This window comes from Sprattus sprattus (assembly GCF_963457725.1).
Source record: "Sprattus sprattus genome assembly, chromosome: 4".
Lineage (NCBI taxonomy): Eukaryota > Metazoa > Chordata > Actinopteri > Clupeiformes > Clupeidae > Sprattus > Sprattus sprattus.
The window spans coordinates 10,810,374-10,824,591 of NC_137923.1; the positions used below are offsets into that span (position 1 = coordinate 10,810,374).

The 14,218-nt window shown below is 43.9% G+C and overlaps 2 protein-coding genes across 4 annotated transcripts; one reads left to right on the forward strand and one right to left on the reverse strand.

Moving 5' to 3' along the window:
- Window positions 1-382: 382 nt before the first annotated feature.
- parla (presenilin associated, rhomboid-like a) lies at window positions 383-5,495 on the reverse strand. Of its 3 annotated transcripts, none has more exons than XM_080836598.1 (10): window positions 5,365-5,495; window positions 4,417-4,630; window positions 4,072-4,175; window positions 3,744-3,873; window positions 3,342-3,437; window positions 2,311-2,460; window positions 1,816-1,886; window positions 1,625-1,726; window positions 1,352-1,449; window positions 383-970 (listed from the first exon to the last, which is right to left on the reverse strand). In XM_080836598.1, the coding sequence occupies exons 2-10, from the start codon at window positions 4,604-4,606 to the stop codon at window positions 814-816; spliced, it is 1,098 nt and encodes a 365-aa protein (XP_080692724.1). In that variant the 5' UTR covers window positions 4,607-4,630; window positions 5,365-5,495; the 3' UTR covers window positions 383-813. The 3 variants fall into 3 exon arrangements, with proteins under 3 accessions (XP_080692724.1, XP_080692723.1, XP_080692725.1); XM_080836597.1 differs by having other exon boundaries at window positions 4,072-4,182; window positions 5,365-5,489; XM_080836599.1 differs by lacking the exon at window positions 1,352-1,449 and having other exon boundaries at window positions 4,072-4,182; window positions 5,365-5,489.
- Window positions 5,496-7,822: 2,327 nt separating this feature from the next.
- Window positions 7,823-13,637, forward strand: mb21d2 (Mab-21 domain containing 2; the record flags this gene model as incomplete). The annotated part of the gene is made up of 2 exons (XM_080836380.1): window positions 7,823-8,075; window positions 11,251-13,637. 2 exons carry the CDS (start codon window positions 7,823-7,825, stop codon window positions 12,519-12,521), a joined length of 1,524 nt encoding a protein of 507 aa, XP_080692506.1. The 3' UTR covers window positions 12,522-13,637.
- Window positions 13,638-14,218: the final 581 nt, after the last annotated feature.

Below are 14,218 nucleotides of genomic sequence, written 5' to 3' on the forward strand. Positions count from 1 at the left end.
AGAGCTCTCCTTTGAGTACCCACTCCTGCACCAAATGGTAGGCCAATTGACTACAGGTACTGAATAGAATGCCACGTCAGAGAGAGTATGATCCAGATAGTTAAAACACTGACTGTAGTTTCTAACATTTGATTGATGCTGTACATATGAACAGAGATATAACTCTAAGGCTTAATGTTCATATACATACTTCACTAAGCGTTTTACTCTTGTGAGAAATCTAAATATTTATATATTTGTACACTTCATATGACATATTAAAGACAAATTAACCACCCAAATGTTGGAGGCATTCAACAAGCAGAAGTAACATGGAGAGACTCAATAATTTGTCTATTCCATACTGGAGGCATTTAATGTCTTGCGTCAGGACAGTGCTGCTCATTGACCACATATACTCCCTGAGAAAGTGGGCAAGCAGGGCCTATGATAAGTCCCCACCATCATCCAAGAAAAACACAAGGGACATCCCCAAGTCAGGGTTCTAAATAGCTCAGGTTCTCACCTGCATTACTGACATTACCTGTATTACTGACACTCAAACACAATGTCTTCCACACACTCTGTCTCATTCTCACTCCAAATCACTCATTCATTAAAACATCCATCAGCTGGTGAGGGTGCTACTGCAACAGTCATAGTTCCTTACACACCCATGGTAAGGTCTGTAAATTCCATATTGTCAAAGTTCTGAAGTATTGCTCTTTAGAGAACATGATTTTAAAAAGAGGTATTCTAGCACACTTGGAGTTGTGCTGTGGGATCTGGCGCTTCTGGGAGGTTAAGGGAAGTGGGTAGGGTAGGACAGTCATGCTATGCTTGGCCTCCTCCTTTTCCCCCTCCATCTTTCGGTCCACCATATCTGGGTCCACCACTACTGTCTGACATCCCTCTTCTCAGCTCGTGCCAGAACTTCACCAGGGGCTCTCTGCTCTTCCAGATCAGTTCTTGGCCATATTCTATGTACCACCTGATAAATAAGATAGATCACAGAGAACAATGTGGGATCATTTTTGTGGTTTACAAATAAATGTGCTTAGTTGAGATTAGCTTCTTCTTTTTACTGTGTGTAAGTCTAGAAAGATATGATCTTCCTTTTTGTCCCTGAATTCAATATACATTTTGCAGGGGTATGGATATTTCCCTGAGGCACACATGTGCCACATTGTGACATACCTTATCCTTACATCTGCAGAAATGGTTGATGTTAAACTGTGTGTATGACGTGGGTATCAATTAGCTAACATAATACAAATAAGTGTCTATAAAGGATGAGTATGTGAAGGCGGGAAGGACGGCTCTGAAGACCAAAGTTATCCGGCCCCTCCCCCAGGAAGAGAAGCACACTCACACTCCAAACAGCGCTCCCCCGAGATGGGCCGCATGGTCAAACAACCTCCAGCCCAGAACCAGGCCAGCCGTGTCTATGGCAACAAGCGCTTTAAGGGCCTGGAGAAGCAGGACAAAAATGCAGAAAAGCAGCACATTAGGCAGCACATAGAGCACAAACAGTAAACTATAGCAAGATGTGCATCTACCAGTATATTCTCATTTAACTCTCCCCTGCAATACACGTATACACACACAAGCACACACACACACACACATAAACTTGAGGACTCACACTGCCTGCGGTAAGGCTGAACATGGGCAACAGGACGATGGCTAGTTTAGCCTCTGGTATCTTTGTGCAGACAGCAGCCAGAACTGTCATGATGGCTCCAGACTACAATAGACAAGCAGCACAATTATTTTCCTACTGAACACAAGGAGACATCTTAAATCCTCTAAACTAAAAAATGCAAAAACACTCACAGCTCCAAGAGAGGGGTGCAGGCGTCCTGATGCCGTCTTGCAGATGTAGCTCATCATTGTGGAAATGACACCTGTAAATAAAAAAAAAACAAGGGGATTTATGTCTCAGCTTATAATTTGTATTCCACTTCAAATTGGAGCAGTTTCTTCCCACACTAAAAGCTATGCTGTTTTAAGAAAGTTCTGCTATCCCTCAGCTCCTATGATAACCCGAGCCAGTTGACTCATTAAGGCTACTATAAACCCTTACAAAAGTTAGAGTTTAGAGTTTTGCTGATTAGAAAATCCAGATGTGCTATATATCATTATTTAATTCAATGCACAACAGAAGTAACTGAGCCAAACCAACTGACAAGCTGTGAACCTCACAGCCCAAACCAACAGCAGAAAACACTGCTGACAAAGTTACAGGCCACCACTACCTAACAAACCCAGTGGTCAACATAACAGCCTGTAGCCATGTTGAGGAAAAAACACTCCAGGTTACTTGTGCACCTGCAGATGCGTAGAAGGCCAGGAACTGCTCCCTCCCGAGTATGGAGACAATGGTGGTGGAGAAGGTCCAGAGCACGTACATGTTCACCACCATGTGGACGATGGAATAGTGGCTGAAGGAGGACAGGAGCATGGGAAGGCAACGAGTCTCTGAAAGAAAATGAATGGAAGACCTTTGAACCATTGATGTAGTATAGAAATAAACATGATGTACTTAGAGGGGATAGAGACATCATCTACCTGCCTAGCAAGCTTCTGACGTTTAGCAAGGACTAATGTAAAATACCAATTTAGTCACACAACCACAAATGCCACGTTCTATCAATACTGAACTTTATTGGTTTTATAGTTCCAAAAGCTCCATTGGTTGAACTGATGTTTTACTGAAAACACTGAATTGTAAAGCAACAGGATAGGTTTGTAATCATTGGTATCCATATGATGTCTATTACATCTAGTATTTTATCAGATGCTTTTAATCAAAGTGACTTACTTATAGCACAGGGTGCCAGTAGTGGTGCCCCCTGGGCATTGACCCCATGAGCTTGGCCATGCTACAAGAGTCCCACGCTCTATCAGCTGAGCTACGGCCAGTGGTGCCTGAGCTCCCTGCAAGGTTTTACATGTCACTAATTATCATCTCTGTATGTCTGTATGTTCAGGCTACTGTGTCACATACTCCGTCTCACCCAGTCAAAAGGCTGATTCCTGAAAAGGGACATGGGGTCTAAGCTTGTTTGCAAGCTGCCTAGCTACCTTTCATTATTATTTTCCTAATGAGCTGAAAGTGGGTTGTATCAGTTCCAATCTTGGCCATTTCATGAAATACAAGTTTACAAGACAGAATGAGAACATCCTTGTGGATGGTTTATAGCTGTACCTGACGGTAAAAGGTCATTGGAACCAATGGAATTTCCTCCAACCAAACCGTCGGAATTGAAATGACCCGTGGATTGGAGAATCTGATACTGAACAATCCCTGAACAGAGACAGTGGCGAACACCACAACAACACAGGAGAGGCACACTCACTAGAGGCTGGGTTTGAAGTGAAGTACTTGAGCATGGATCGCTGCAAGGATGGGATCCTCCAACAGCACAACACTGCAGCATTCACCGCTATAATGCCTGGATCAGAGAGAAAGAGAGGGAGAGAGACCAGAGAGGAGAGTCATCGGAGACAAATAAGAGAAGAGAGAAAGGAGACATAAAGGAGAAATAAAGTAAGTGCGTTTGTGTGAGAAAGAGACAGAGAGAGAGAGAAAAATATAGTGCTTGTGGGTGTGAGTATGTGAGTGAGTGAGGCAGACATATATTAGCTGTTAATTTACATATCTAACTTTACTTCTAATGTTGGAGATCTATGCCTGACTATTGACAAAAACAGCTCCAAAGGATTGTGAGAGGTGAACATGAAAGTCCCATGACGCTCACCTGTGGCAACTCTCTGGCCTTCACTCATCCCTTGCCACATGTCATCCACCATTGACATAAACATGATCACCTGCCGCTGAAAGTCTGTCAGCTGATCCCACCACTTGTGCCAGTGAGCTGTATCATGAGTCTGCGTGCACACACATACACAGATATGCACATTACTGCCCTTTTCACTAAATAAAATAGTTATGGTGCCATTGTGAACACCTACTGCTAATATCACTGCTATCTGCTGAGCTATGCTCATCAGTAATTGATAATAGGTGTAGCTCTAAAGAGCTGATTCATGCTGTATTTACTCAGCTGCATTTGTGCCAGTGGTTACCTGGAACATCTCTTTCTTCTCAGATTCACCCTCCTCCAACAGACTTTCCAAGCGTGACTTCACTGACTCATACTGCAAGATGGCGGCTGTGCCAAAAGAGCAGCCTGTAAACTAAAATTGTGTTAGAGCCGCAAACTGCAATGGGCAAGCAAGTATCTATTCTGCAGCCGAGACAACGGCCCACTAAAATATCAGGACGTACAAATGTGCCCTTCCATATTATAAACAAGTGTATGCCACAAACACAGGGGAGTGCTTTTATGAGGGCTATTCTTAAAAGGTTAAATGGTGTTCTGGTATACATATGTATGTGGTGTGTACATTCACAGGCAAATGTATACATACCCCAATTGTGAACATCAAAGGCTTGATTAGCCTGCGTGGGTTCCTGGGAGGCATCTGTGGAGGGAGAGGGGGCTCTGGAGCATGTTTCTGTGACAGTCGCGCCTCCGCCATTTCCCCAGGAGGAGGGCCCGCCTCCTCTTGAACCCCTTTTCTGGTCTCGGGCTTCCTTTGCACTTTCCGAAAAGCACATCTCTGCTGTGGATGAAGGACAATTCTTTGGGAGGGAAAAACAAGAGCCACAGATGGTTGAATGGTACAGTACCTGTTAGTTTCCAAGAAAAAAAACTGATGCATCATTAAAACAAGTAAGTGAATAGTGTGGTGTACCCTAATGCACCGTCAATTCAATTCAATTTTATTAGCGCCCACACAATAAAGTTGCCTTAAGGCACTTTGCAGACCGCAGAGCCTGAACCTTCAACATTACAACTTATCAATAAGTCACTCTTAGTTATTGAATTTGTGTCAATGCGCATGGCAACCTCTCAAGCCCTATGGATCAAACATCCCATAGCTGTCACGCAGCTGCTTTATGGTCGAGAACTCAATGTTCCTTCAATGTACGTTCACTGCTAGAGAGCGACCAAATTGGTGAGTGGCTAACGCTACCTATAGCAGCCCAGTCATGACATCCTTACGACAACGGGCAACAACCTTAGTAATTTGCTCCAATAGAGGCAGCCGCTGCAGCTTTAAATCAACATGAACTAACATTGCTTCTACTACCCAGCAAATATGTCTAAACCGGCCATCTCAAATAGCTTCAGGGATTGCTCAGATAATTAGAGAACAACCAACAACGGGACATGGCAAGCCGGGAGAGAACGTTAGGTAACTTGTCCTGTGCAAGCAATGTCAATTGAGCAAACTAGCTGGCTAATGTTAGCCTTCTTCATTGCTTGCTAGCTAGTTTAGAAGTAAACATTAGCTACCTAGCTCAAGTCTTACCTTTTACTTGGCGAAAGCACTGATGTGTGAGCTATAAATTTGACTTTGGTCCATTTGTTTAAATATCCCCAGCACGCCATATTCTCGAATGTCACAGAAATCTTACATGTACAATGTGCTGTCTTTCTGGGACAGTCAACCAGTGAAGAGCCTGCTCTGTGGGGAGTCACGTGACAAAACAAGGATTCTGATTTGGTACTTTCTGAATGGGTTGAATGTTAAATTTGCATCTACATACAGTTAGAGTTTCTTTAATCACAGTTCGAATGTGGGTGCAGCGGTGTAGTGTAGGGATAAGTTTTCTTCCTAAGAAGCTATACAATGCAGTGGTTAACGCTGCTGATAATAATATTATGGTGCTAGGGGGAGATATTATTTGCACTCTATAGGAATCGCGTGGAATATGTTATACAATACCATGAGCTGTTGGGGATGTTCATTCTGGTGCAGTATACACGGATAAAAGTAGATAGAAATATTGTCGCCTGTGCAAGACTACACAGGTTTTATGTTAGCAAAGCAGAAAGTAATATATTCTTCTTAAATTAAAAAAGAAACATAAATCTTGTCACTTTATTTCTTTCTCTGTCTCAGTTTTGCACAGCAGAGCACATAGCTCACACTGGCACTTTGATGGGAAGCGTTTGCATGATCACACTTTCACACACGCTTTCAAAGTCTTCTGGGAAGCATGAAAAGGAGAGAGGAGAGGACACAAGTCACTGAGTCAATGTTGGGATGTTGGGAAGGCTCAGATGGAGCCGTTCTGCCTTCAGTATACAGCAAGCTGGACCAAGGCAATAAAGGAGGAGATGGTGTCTCTTTAAAGAGAGATTCTTGATCTGAGCAACCAAATTATCCATGGTGATGGCCCTGAAGTTGACAAGGATTAAGAAGGCATCAGTTGCTGCTGACAAACATAATGCAAGACCGTGTTCAAGCAGCTTTGGGCAGAGCACAGTTCACCCAGTTCAACAACATGGACATGCCCACTTCCAATTTCTTCAGCTTGGAGAAAAGGGCTATGGAAAAGAAATGGATGCACCAGCTCCAACTCCCAGATGGCAGCATCATCACAGACAACAAATAAATGCAATCATATGCTTTACTATTTTGCGAAGAGCTCTTCCAGACTGAGAAGGTGGATCAGGCCTCAACTGAAAAATTGCTGCAAGGGTTTCAAAGCCTTGGCGAAACAGGATATAAAGGACTTGGAAAACCCTGTCTCCCTTACTATAGCAGTCCAGGAACTAAGGTCTGTTAAACCCCCTGGTTTGGATGGCTTGACTGCTAAAAACAATTTAGGAGAACGTATACAACTACAGAAATTTGCTTTCCTTGAAGGGGTTAACCAAGTTGATTTTTTCCTCACAGCTGGTCAAAAAGAACTTGTAGCCACTGACTCTGTGTTTAATTTTTCTGATAGCCCCAGACTGTCAGTTTTCCTCTGTGGTTTGTTTACAAGGCTGCGTTGTAAATTCAGTATTATCACCTACATTCTGAGTAGTGGATACACCCACTCTAACCACAGGCACTTAGTCTTTTTAAGTTACCTGTTTTAAAGTCTAATAGTCCAGGATGGTAGAATTGTATGTGGACGTCGGAATGTTTTTATGTCACTTCATTTATTAGAGGTTTTCAAAACAGTCAATTGTCTGTCTGTCTGTCTGTTGATACAGACATTTTTTGTGTCAGTTCTGTTAACCTGCAGGCCAACAAGCTGCAGTTGACTATATGATGATGTAAAGGTCATTGTCTAGGTCAATGGTGTCTTCAGTGATTATACATCTGGATTTAAAAATATATTTTTTTGTATACGCTCCCAACCCAGACATACAGTATATCCAGAGCCAGACAAACAAGTAGCCATTGCTTTACCATTTGACACTGTAATAGTAATGCAAAGGATTTAAAAAAATAAAATAAAAAAAAATACATTGGATACCTGGATCTTTTTATGTTTAAGAGGTTTATGTTTCCCAATTCGCTGCAACATTTCAAAGAAAGCATGTATAAAGTTATATAAATATCAGATGATGTCAAGAACAACGAGAAGGTGAAAGTTTACTTGTAAACCCTTGCCCTTGCCTATAGTCAGAATTCTCAGACATACACGACACAAGTTAGATTTAAATCAGCACATTTCAGTAGCCTACTAACGTTACAAACGGTTGTTGTTCCGTTTTATTTTTTGGATGTTTATTATAGGCTGTGATTTGACATTTCTGTTTGTCACTGTCATAACCGCAGACCTATTTATTGTCTAGCTCAGTGACAGTTATACCACATGTATTTCAACAAGTTCATGTCTCGCCTAGAGTGTTGCAGACGATGCTTTACATATGCAATGAATGCCGGGACAAATCGTCCCAACTGGTTTATTTAAGGGGGGATATGAAAAACTCTTCCGCTAGTGCAGTTCAGAAGCGGAGGGCGTAAGAACACCCGTTTCGCGAAGATGGCGGCTCCAGCCCTCAACCGCCGGGCCGGATCCGTCAGTAGTATTGGTAGTCCGACGGCAACACCGAATTCTAGTATTAACAACAACAGAGTCATTCCGTGTTATCCCGAGCTTGATTTCAGGTCTGGGAGTAGGATAGAGGAGTTGAACAGGTTGATCCAGGAATTCAGTAAACATGATCAGCGCGAATATGACGACCAACGAGCTCTGGAAATTCACACGGCTAAAGATTTCATCTTTTCTATGCTCGGTAAGGAACAGACGATTGGTCCTGATGACAGTGTGTTTTTAAACAAGACGTTGTCATATAAATGAATGCACAACCCCATGAAAATACATCGTGCGCCTTTGTGTCGGTTTTTTTAACATCAAGCTAGACTTTGCTTTGATTTTGTACTTCATTTCCGTTGCATTGCCCATGCTGTGTGTATACTATGCGTGTCTTAATATGTGCAGTCGGGTTTCAGACATGTCACAAAATCACTGTCACGAGATCAAATTATTTGCACGTAGCCGACCCGCATGTGACCTCCTTCTGAATGTGATTCGGTGTAATTTTAATGAAACTATGAATTTGTCCATCCCGTAGCGAAATTTGTTTGTCTATTTCTCCTCAATGTGTCATTTCCTGAAAGTGCTCAAATAGTGAGTGGAAAGCATAAACAGTAGACAAATTATTTCGTTGTAATGGATTTACGCTTTATAGGCTAGTGTATGTAAAGTCAGTATACCTCTAAGGTCAGTACCATGGACAGAGAACAACCAGACAATTACAAAGCCAGGGACAGGTCAGGCTAGAGGTTAAATCACTGATTTGGATAATACGTGAACTATAAAAGAGATTTAATCTAGAGGGAGTCTTAAATCTTAAACAGCTATAATCCTTGTTTTTGTTCTACTGTGGACAATGCCATTGTTAAAATTCAGTTTCGCTTTGAGGTATACTGGTATGTGTGAGATATACGTATGTATGTATCTGAGAGTACATGTGTTGTTACAGAAGGAGGTGCTGGATCAGCTGACAGCGTTGTAATTTATTAGCAGGAGGGATGTGGAGTATCAAGTTTTAGCTGTGTGCCCCAAATAGTGACCTCAGCGTCTCGGAAAAGTGTTGGCTAGCTAGGGTGCAAGGTGGATTAGGTTAAGCATTAAGGTACATGTGAGTTGTGCAGATTGGGAATTTTGTCAGAGAATTCATATTTGGATTACATTTATCTCCAAACTTTAATCCGGAGGGACTGTCTGGTATTGTTTTTTCGGCACACTATCATAAATCACTTCCCTATGTAAAGAAATGCACACTCTCAGGAATGCTAGAAGTCTAGCTGTGGTGTCTGTTTTTGTTTAGTCGTGCAGACAGACACAGTGGCTCTCCCACTGGTTATTGTGCAAACTGTTTAAATTGGAGCAACAATCCTGTGGGTGGGTGTATCAGTGCCAAAGAGCATAGCAAAGAGCCAGGCGCTGGGTGGGCATTCAGGCGACTGTGGGAACCCCCGATTTGCTGACCCATGATGCTGTTCTCACACTCCCACACAGAGCAGCCATTCAAGAGGGAGGGCCCCGGTTCAGTCAGCAGTAGCATGCATCCCCATTGGTTGTCCTAATATGCAAATGACCAGATCGGAACAAATGTGCCAGTCTTTTGAATGATTTGGCCTGTGTGGTTGTAACCATGTTGGTGAGTGCGTGAGTTAGAGCTGGGTGTGGGGGTTGGTGGGAAGAACTGATTGGTTTTGTGTTTTTATCCAGCACAGCATGTTTTTTACATGGGATTGTAAAGGTTTAGGATCAACTAATGAAAGCATGAATAGAGAGAAATCCAGTGGAAGAGTATTTTTTCTCTGTCTTTCTTTTTCTTTCTCACACATATACACATAAAGAGAGACAGAGAGAGAGAGAGAGAAAGGGATAGAAAACTGTTTGCAGGAGTAGATGCATACTGTTGGTGAGTTCAAAATCAAGTGCAAGATGTTCATCTGGAAAAAAACAATGATAGAGTGAAAGAATAAGAAAGGCAAATGTATTCAGTCTGTTGGACATTTTAAAGCACACACCTGAAATTAATTAAAGCAAGTATTTCTATATTAAAGTAGAATAGATGTGAATGTTTAAGTCAAGTAAAACACCCCAACAAAACTTCACTGACATCCCTTAGAAGATTAATATTTGTCCCCAGACAGGTCAGTTGTATCTTCAGTAACAGACTGTGAGAGGTGTTTTCAGTGACAGCTGGTGAGAGGTGTTTTCCACCTGTGGTGCACTGTACAGCTGCAGTGTGGCTCCATTCCTAAGGGGGCAGACTCTGCCATAATTACCATCAAAGCCCTGTGCCACCTCACATCACCCCACTGACGGTGACAGGACATCCTCCTCATTTGACTTTGCACTTTAAGCAACTCTGGGTTTCGCACGGGCGCGTGCTGTTTAAGACCTGGGCTTTGTTTAGTGTATCATAAGTCACGGTTGCTCAAGGAGGGAACAAGGTTACCTAACAGAGTTCTGAAAAGTGGAAAAGACGAAGTAAAAACATTTATGGAATAAAAAAAACAGATAAAAGAGAGAGAGAGAGAGGAATAGTTAAAGCTAGATTGTAACAAAAAAGGGAGAAAGTAAGTCTGAGTGGATGGGAACCTGTGCAGTAACAGCCTGAGAAAGTTGCTGGTGATCAGACTGGTGCGTGCGACATCCAAGGGCAGAGGCTCATCCGGAAAGCTGGCATAAATATTTGAGTGTGCAGGTGGAAGCTGCTGTTAGGGAGGGCAGGCTGTTTAAAGGACATTAGGCATGCATGAACACATTGAGGTACCTACAGTAGGCTACAGTACAGTACCTCTCAGCATTCTCTCGCTCTGCATCAACTGCAAAACAAAGCTGTGTGGATGGATGTGTGTGTGTGTGTGTGGGTGTGTGTGTGCGCGTGTGTGTGTGTGTGTGTGCGTGTGTGGGTGTGTGTATGTGTGAGTGAGTGTGTGTGTGTGAGTGAGAGAGAGAGAGCAAGAGAGAAAGTGTGTGTGAGAGAGAATTATATGAACTGGCTGAACTCTAAAACCTTGTGATGTTCAGGTTCTTTCGATGACTCTGTGTCATTGATTTGCTGTTTCCTAGCTGTAGTGTCCTCTTTCTGGTCCTCCTATTGATCTGCATCCAATTGACGCCTGCCAGCAAACTGCAGACTTGTGCTCATGTGATACTGTTACATACAGTCTGTGTATGCAAGGCTGAAGGTGGTCTGTGATGCTCAGACTTATATATTAAACAATTAATGCCCTCTTTCATTAACCGCCCTCGTGGTTCTTATGTCTCTCCCATTCTTTACTCTTTTTCATACACACACTCCTAACTTTTTTCTTCTGTCATCCCCTCTCTTCTTCTCTTCATTCACTCACTTCATCACTCACTCTCCTCTCTTGTTCTCCTTATAGGTATGGTGCAGAAGCTGGACCAGAAGCTACCAGTTGCCAATGAGTACCTTCTGTTGTCAGGCGGGGTCCGGGAGGGTGTGGTGGATATTGACCTGGACGAGCTGAGCCCTTGCTCGCGCGGGACGGACTACGACATGGACTTCACTCTGCTGGTGCCTGCTCTGAAGCTACATGACCGTAACCAGCCAGTGACACTGGACATGCGCCACTCAGCACTGGGACACTCCTGGCTCAGCCTGCGGCTGTTTGACGAGGGCACCATCAACCGCTGGAAGGACTGCTGCACACTGGCTGACCACATCAATGGAGCGACTAACTACTTTTTCTCCCCGATGCTGGTGGCCGACTGGTTCTACGAGTCGGTGGCGGTGGTGCTGGCCGAGGTCCAGAGGAAGCCCCAGAGGGGGATGCCAAGGGTGGAGCGAGTGGAGCGCAACGGCACCGTCATCTCCGTCATCCTAGGCGTGGGCAGCAGCCGCATGCTGTACGATATCGTGCCAGTGGTGTCGTTCAAAGGCTGGCCGGCGGTGGCCCAGAGCTGGCTGATGGAGAACCACTTCTGGGATGGCAAGATTACGGAGGAGGAGGTGATCAGCGGCTTCTACCTGGTGCCGGCCTGCTCGTCCACGGGCCAGCCAGAGAACGAGTGGCGCCTGTCATTCGCCCGCAGCGAGGTGCAGCTAAAGAAGTGCATCTCCAGCAGCCTCATGCAGGCCTACCAGGCATGCAAGTCCATCATCGTCAAGCTGCTGGCCAAGCCCAAAGCTGTGAGCCCCTACCACCTGCGCAGCCTCATGCTGTGGGCCTGCGACCGCCTGCCGGCCAGCTACCTGGCCCAGGAGGACTACTCTGCCCACTTCCTGCTGGGGCTCATCGACGACCTGCAGCACTGCCTGGTGAATAAGAACTGCCCAAACTACTTCATCCCACAGTGTAACATGCTGGAGCATCTGTCGGATGAAATGGTCATGCACCACGCCCGCAAGCTGGCCTCGGCCCGTGCGGACCCAGCCGAGCACCTTCGCTCAGCCGTTGAACACACCAAGGCCGCCAACAGGCAGACCCTGGAGCTCCAGAGGAGAGGGAGCTCATCCGGTCTACCCTCCCCGCAGTCAGAGCTTGGGGCCGGAGATCAGCACCAGTCCGACGACCGGCTGGCAAAGAAGCTGCAGCAGCTGGTGACTGAGAACCCCGGCAAGTCCATCTCAGTGTTCATCAACCCCGACGACGTTACCAGGCCACATTTCCGCATAGATGACAAGTTCTTTTGAAAGACTTTCCATCCTAGCTGGAGCCATAGTTGATACAATACTGGATACTGCCCTTATTGTGTAGACCCATGAGTGATCTGTCACCATACTGGGCTATGTAAGCATGCTGAACAGTCATGACAGCCAGAGTACATGTTGAGGAAATTCTGAAGGATTTATGGATTTATGTGTGGATTGTCTGCTGTGAGAAGGTAGTGTATGGTGACTGGTTAGTGACTGAAAAAGACTGAAGCTGCTTTAAGCACTGAGTAGACAGAGAATTGTTACAGCTCCTCAAAGTGTTTTACCCCAGTGACCGATAGTCAGTCCTGAAAACCTCAATAAGCTTCATATGATTATGTGCATTGTCTTGACCTATGTTGAGGACAAATATCTCCTTTTAACATTAATGTACGGAAATACATATGTTTAGGTGTACTATATGTTCTTTTTTTTAAACAAATAATGTTGCTTACAAAGTTTATTGGCTCATCTATCCATATTGTTTTTGTAGGTAAACACTAGTCTCTTCAACAGCCCGTGTCAGGTGTGAATGTGAACTTTTCCAAAACGTACCTGAGCTCTTGCCAGCGTCTGGTTATTATCATATTATCTAAAGTGCAATTACTGAAACCTACTTTTTGTAACCTGAATAATAAGACCTAATGACTAATGATGATACCTGTTGACACAGACATGTAGATGTGTCCATGCACAAGGAAACATTTACTGTCAGAATGTGTTGTATAAATTATAACTTTGCACATAACTTAGCATTTATAACTATTGTGCAAAGAAAGCTTTTTTCATGGTTTAAATGGGTAGATAATCCTCTCTGTTGTGTCCTTGGTTAATTTCCCTGTGTCAGATGCGTGGATGTAGATTCCAAAGTATTGAATCTAGACAAACATCATTGTAATACTTTTCTAATACCGTTGGTGACCTTTGGTCTCTGTTGGGCCAATCTGGATCCTCAAGGAGTATTTAAATATCAGAATATTGAAGATGATGTGATGTATTGGTTTTCAATACATGAATTGGTTGAGAGGTCTTTGGGGGCAGCTTGCTTCATATCATGGGTATTGGTGTAAAAAGACCTCATTGTCCGTAATAAAGTTCCTTCTATCAGACAACTCAGTTTTTGTTGGGTCACATTCAATTTTGCATAATGCTTGGACTGTGTGTGAGTGAGTATGTGTGCGTGTGTGTGTGTGTGTGTGTGTGTGTGTGTGTGTGTGTGTGTGTGTGTGTGTGTGTGTGTGTGTGTGTGTGTGTGAGCATGAGGAAGAGAAGTATGGAAGGGGGAACAAAGTATGAATTTGCTATTACTAAGCCAAACTGTATATATCACTAAAGACCACTGTATATGGCTTGGTCATCAACCCAGCGGGATTGTATGGGTTTCACTGTAGTTTTGCATTACCTTTCGACCTGAGGCAGCATATATTCATGACAGTCTCTGGCGAGATCTTGATGAGACACTGACATCCTTTCCCACAGCCCAGTGTTGTTATACCCTGCATTTCATCATGTTCACCGGCTGGCGTTGTCACTGAGGGCTCAGCGTGCATATTGCCTATTCTGCACTCTTAAAAATAACTACCCGCTTGCAAAAACCACCAGAAGACATCTGCTGACTGCCTCCTTAACTGGAGATCGCAGTGCGGTTAGTGTCATGTTGTAAAACTCTGTACCATTAATTGTTTTGTATATGTACA

What these genes read in the sequence shown, in the direction of transcription:
- parla (XM_080836597.1), bottom strand. Translation starts at nt 5,444, where the DNA reads ATGGCGTGCTGGGGATATTTAAACAAATGGACCAAAGTCAAATTTATA. An exon ending in GTGCTTTCGCCAAGTAAAAG is followed by an intron (nt 4,631 to 5,364) that starts GTAAGACTTGAG and finishes TCCCTCCCAAAG; the next exon opens with AATTGTCCTTCATCCACAGC. An exon ending in TGCACCCCTCTCTTGGAGCT is followed by an intron (nt 1,727 to 1,815) that starts GTGAGTGTTTTT and finishes TGTCTATTGTAG; the next exon opens with TCTGGAGCCATCATGACAGT.